The sequence below is a fragment of the Hevea brasiliensis genome, chromosome 9 (assembly GCF_030052815.1).
Source record: "Hevea brasiliensis isolate MT/VB/25A 57/8 chromosome 9, ASM3005281v1, whole genome shotgun sequence".
Classification (NCBI taxonomy): domain Eukaryota; kingdom Viridiplantae; phylum Streptophyta; class Magnoliopsida; order Malpighiales; family Euphorbiaceae; genus Hevea; species Hevea brasiliensis.
Window position 1 is genome coordinate 11751687 of NC_079501.1, and position 4423 is coordinate 11756109.

The 4423-nt window shown below is 30.3% G+C and overlaps 1 protein-coding gene across 4 annotated transcripts; it reads right to left on the reverse strand.

Moving 5' to 3' along the window:
* Window positions 1–1426: 1426 nt before the first annotated feature.
* Window positions 1427–3405, reverse strand: LOC110633213 (GDSL esterase/lipase At4g10955-like). Of its 4 annotated transcripts, none has more exons than XM_058152891.1 (4): window positions 3211–3405; window positions 2916–3000; window positions 2674–2780; window positions 1427–2496 (listed from the first exon to the last, which is right to left on the reverse strand). In XM_058152891.1, exons 3-4 carry the CDS (start codon window positions 2766–2768, stop codon window positions 1548–1550), a joined length of 1044 nt encoding a protein of 347 aa, XP_058008874.1. In that variant the 5' UTR covers window positions 2769–2780; window positions 2916–3000; window positions 3211–3405; the 3' UTR covers window positions 1427–1547. The 4 variants fall into 4 exon arrangements, with proteins under 4 accessions (XP_058008874.1, XP_021637414.2, XP_058008875.1 ...); XM_021781722.2 differs by having other exon boundaries at window positions 2848–3000; XM_058152892.1 differs by lacking the exon at window positions 2916–3000.
* Window positions 3406–4423: the final 1018 nt, after the last annotated feature.

Genomic DNA, 4423 nt, shown 5'->3' on the forward strand with positions numbered 1-4423 from the left:
ATTAAAGTAATAAAATAATTTTTCTCAAACTGCTCCTTTTAATAATATGTAAAATGATGTTTTTATTTAAAAAAATAATTTAAACTCTTTATATTCATAAAATCAATTTGAGCTCTTTAAACGCAATGCTAAAAAGGCACGAAGTTTTTACAATTGCAAGGCAACTAATCATTTAAGTGTGAATTACTAGTTATTATATTTTAATAATATAAATTAATATATATTTTTATAATTATATTATAAAATTATGTTAATAATTAAAATTTTAATTAATTATAATTTTATTTCAATTGATAATAATTTTTTTATTGTTTGAATTATAAATTTCAAAATTTTTAAAAGATATTGTAAAAAAGAAATTTAGATAATCTTTTTAATATGAGATAAGTTTTCGATAGTTGAAATTTAAAAAAACTTAAAAATTTATATTTAAATAAGATAAGATTTTTGATAGTTGAAATTTTAAAAACTTAAAAACTTGATGTTTAAATGAGATAAGATTTTGATAGTTGAAATTTAAAAAACTTAAAAACTTGATGTTTAATATAATAAGTTAATTTTTTATATAAAAAATATAAAAATAAAAATAATTAAAAGGTTGTTCTACATGTTAGTTTTTTTAAGCAGTTTTAGTAGTTTATAAGACACACTCTTATAAACCAATTTTAAAGTTTCAACTTTAACATATACAAATATTTTTATATCATTTTTATGCTTTTAAGAGATTAGTTAATTAATTAACTTGAGAAAACAATTTCACCAAATTTTGTTATACTATCAATTTATCTTTAGAGTAAATCAAGTTTAATCTTATCTTTTTTTTTTTCTTAAAAAAAGTTTAACCTTATCTTTATCTTAAAAAAAATCTAATCTTATCCTGCATATTATCTTAAAAAATATTCAATTTTTAATATCTAATTTATAGTATTTTTTTTTTAATTTAATTTTCGAGTGACTTTAGAGAAATTTTTACATGCTAGTGTGTTTTGCATTAAGATATTTTCATTATATTTTTTTATTATTTCAGCAATAACGTAATAATTTTTGTACATTGGAATGATAATGTAAGCACGATGGGAAAAGAAAGATGACAACAACCGGTGATTTTTCTTTTTTATTTTTTTCTAATGAAAATTTGTTGCCTTATCCATTACATTGTAAGCTCTTAAGAAATTTTGTTGCCACTTGTAAAAATGAAAATGATGTGTGTTTTTATATGTAAAGAGACCATAATTGAACTGCTGAGAATGCTTTCAGATTAGTTAATGAGATTGAGAAGTAAGTGAATTGGAGTTGAAGGGCTCTAATGTAGGAGCATGAATCATACATATTCTGCGAAATAAACTACAGCACATGTTCCAATGGTTGAGCTTGATTATCTCAAGCTCATGCTCCACCTTGGTGGGAATTACTCCAGGAAGGAAAGTTGCTGAATCCTTCAATTGAATGTTTGATTTATACAGAAAGTAAAGAATTATTTTCAGAGGTTTCAACTAAACAGTGCATCAGATCTACTATTAGTATTCCATGTTAAAAACTCCAATGCATTAGCTGAACTTGTGCAGTTCGCTTTGAAATTTTAAATTAGGATTCCACCACTGGTGAATTCCATGAGCTTGTTTAAAACTTGGAGATTCACTAAGATTAATAGTCAGACATGCTGAAGGAATTAGATGCGATGGTTCTGAATCCCTCCCTGGTGCACCTAAAAGCTTACTCCCAGCAGCCAATAGTCTCTCAAATTTTCCAGTTCCAGTCCCCTCCATCCCGTTCTTTTGCACAAAATACCCAATATACTTTGAGCAAATAGGATCAGCTGGATTTACAAACAAGTAAGGAAGCCAGGTAGATAATGCAACAAATGGATCTTCTTGCTGAGACCGCTGGTGGTTACCCTTTAGAGCAACAGCAAGTCCTGCTTTTACCATGCTGCTTGTGAAGTGGATTCCATGCTTCAGCTTTTGATTCTTGATTATTTCTATTGGGGAAGAGAGGAGTGGTGGATTGAACAAGTAACTTTCAATAGGAATACCCATCGTGGCCATTTTCTTTCCTCCGAGTAACGCAATAGCCGACCCCAAAGAATGTCCAGCTAACCAAACATTTGTAGGTCCAGCTAAAGCAACGATATTCTGGAGAGCTTGCCCTGCAAGCTGGAAGCGGGAGCTTCGATGAAGTTCGTTGCATAGGCAAAGGAGATCCAGCTCAAAATCCCGTAAAATAGACCCTCGCTTTATGATCGTGCCCCGAAAGGCAACAACAAATCTTGGGGCATTTTGGGCTGAATGATAAGCAAAGTACTTGAATTCATATACGGCACCAAAGATGGAGCCATCAACATCTATAAGAAGATGATTCAATTGAAAATGGAAGAATTCCCACCAAGGCGGAGCAAGAGATTGAGGGCCTTGGCGATTCCGTTGACGGTCATGTTCCAGAATGTATACTCCCTCAACCAAGCTTGCAGCAATGGATGTTCGATGATGAAAATTATTCCTGAAAATTATTATGGTAGAGACATCAATAAACCAAATACACCATGATAAAATAGCAGAGTAACTTGCGGAATAATCTTCTATGAAGGTTGCTTGGAAACAGTGCAAATGCCCATGATAAAGGTCAAGCGAAAAATATCCTAGTTTCTAAGAATCTCTTACAAAAAATGAGTCTTACCAGTCGACAGAAGCGAGATGCACAGGCCCCGAAAGACTGAAAATTTCTTTCTCGGAGGTAATTGACTCCTCCTCTCCTATATTACCTTCTTCCATTTATCTCCAAATCTGATACAGGGTAGAAGAAAGTCATATAATTAACATATAAATAACAAATCTTGTAGGAAATTATTACATTACAGAGCGTCTCTTTTATCTTGCCCAAAACTTTTTGTCCAATCCAATATGAAAATTGATAGTTACAGCTCTAATCAACAGTGAAATTGTCCCTTTTTGGGTTATGAACCAACTCCATAACCAAGTTCCATAGGCTGATTATCTGTATGTGCTGCAGTTCATATCATAGAACGTGTATGAAATTACAGATCAAAAAGAGCTAAAAACAAGGTCATGATATTAATAAAAACAAAAGGCAAGCAATTGAACTGGCATAAAACTGGAGGCAGAAAGAGAACCCAATTGACAGCTAAAATTGGAAACATTCAACACATAAGAACAGAAACAAGAATAATGAAGAAAGAACAGAATCAAGACTTACCTCTGCACAAAGAGAAAGTAAATTCTCAGCATCCAAACAGAAGGATGATGCTTATGACTGCAGAGGCCCTTCCTCAATCTAGAAAGAGAGAGAGAGGTTTCGTGAATAGCACTAAAAGTACGTTTGCAAATGCAAGTCGTCCCAGCACTTAATTGACATTAAAAGAAAAAGGAGAAATGAGAGATATGAAATCAAACCTTACTTACCTCTCAGAATTTTAAATCCGCAATGAATTGAATATCCAATGATCTCTCCATATATGCATATAATATTAATTATAGGTAATTCTTGTTTAGATTTAATAATTTATCATAAATTTAATATATAAAATCATATATTTATAAGTAAAATCACCATACATTTTAGTTCTTAAACTCATAGTCATACATAGAGAGAAAAAGGAGACAAGGTCCATAACTTTAAACTAAATATGATTAACTAAGTCAATTCAACCATACACTTCCAGCTGATTATCAATTTCGTTCCACTTGCAGACGAAGAACCATTTAATTAGTTGAGTTAATGAGTTATGACTTGGTATATGATACCTACCCTGTGACTTTTTTTTTTTAATTTAAATTTAAGATTATATGTTTCTGAAAATAATTTTACTGTTATTTCTGAAAATTATTTAAATGTACTATAGGTCTCATCAATTATGATTTTGACATGTAAAATCTAAATAATTTCATGTTTATCAATCATATATGTATTATCTATTCGTAACATTACTCATAATTTATCATATAAAAATAATAAAATTATTAGATTTTTATTATTTTTGGTGAGCGATACCATTCCAAACTACATAATTTCTGAAGACTGAGTGATTAATCACGGTGCTTAACCGTTTCTTTTTCAAAGGATTTTTTAATGGCATCAACTACTTTATTATTTTAGCATTGTCAAATCCATCATTCCTCTTTGATCTCCCCACATTTTGAGGGGAGTGCCGAAGAATTAAATTTTTAGCTATATTTTATTTTGTGAAAAATATTTTTTTAAAAAATATATATTTTTTTATATTTTTCAATGTTTAAAGGCACTTATATTTTTCAAACAAAAGGGGTTTCCAATTAGAAAAGATAGCAAAGTGATGTTGTCGATCTCTGTGACCCTTTACAAGGACAAAAAGTCCTGCTGTAGCTACGCTGTGTACTCCATGGAATGTATTCTTGAGTACCTCGCTAGTAATTCTTACTTATAGAGAGAT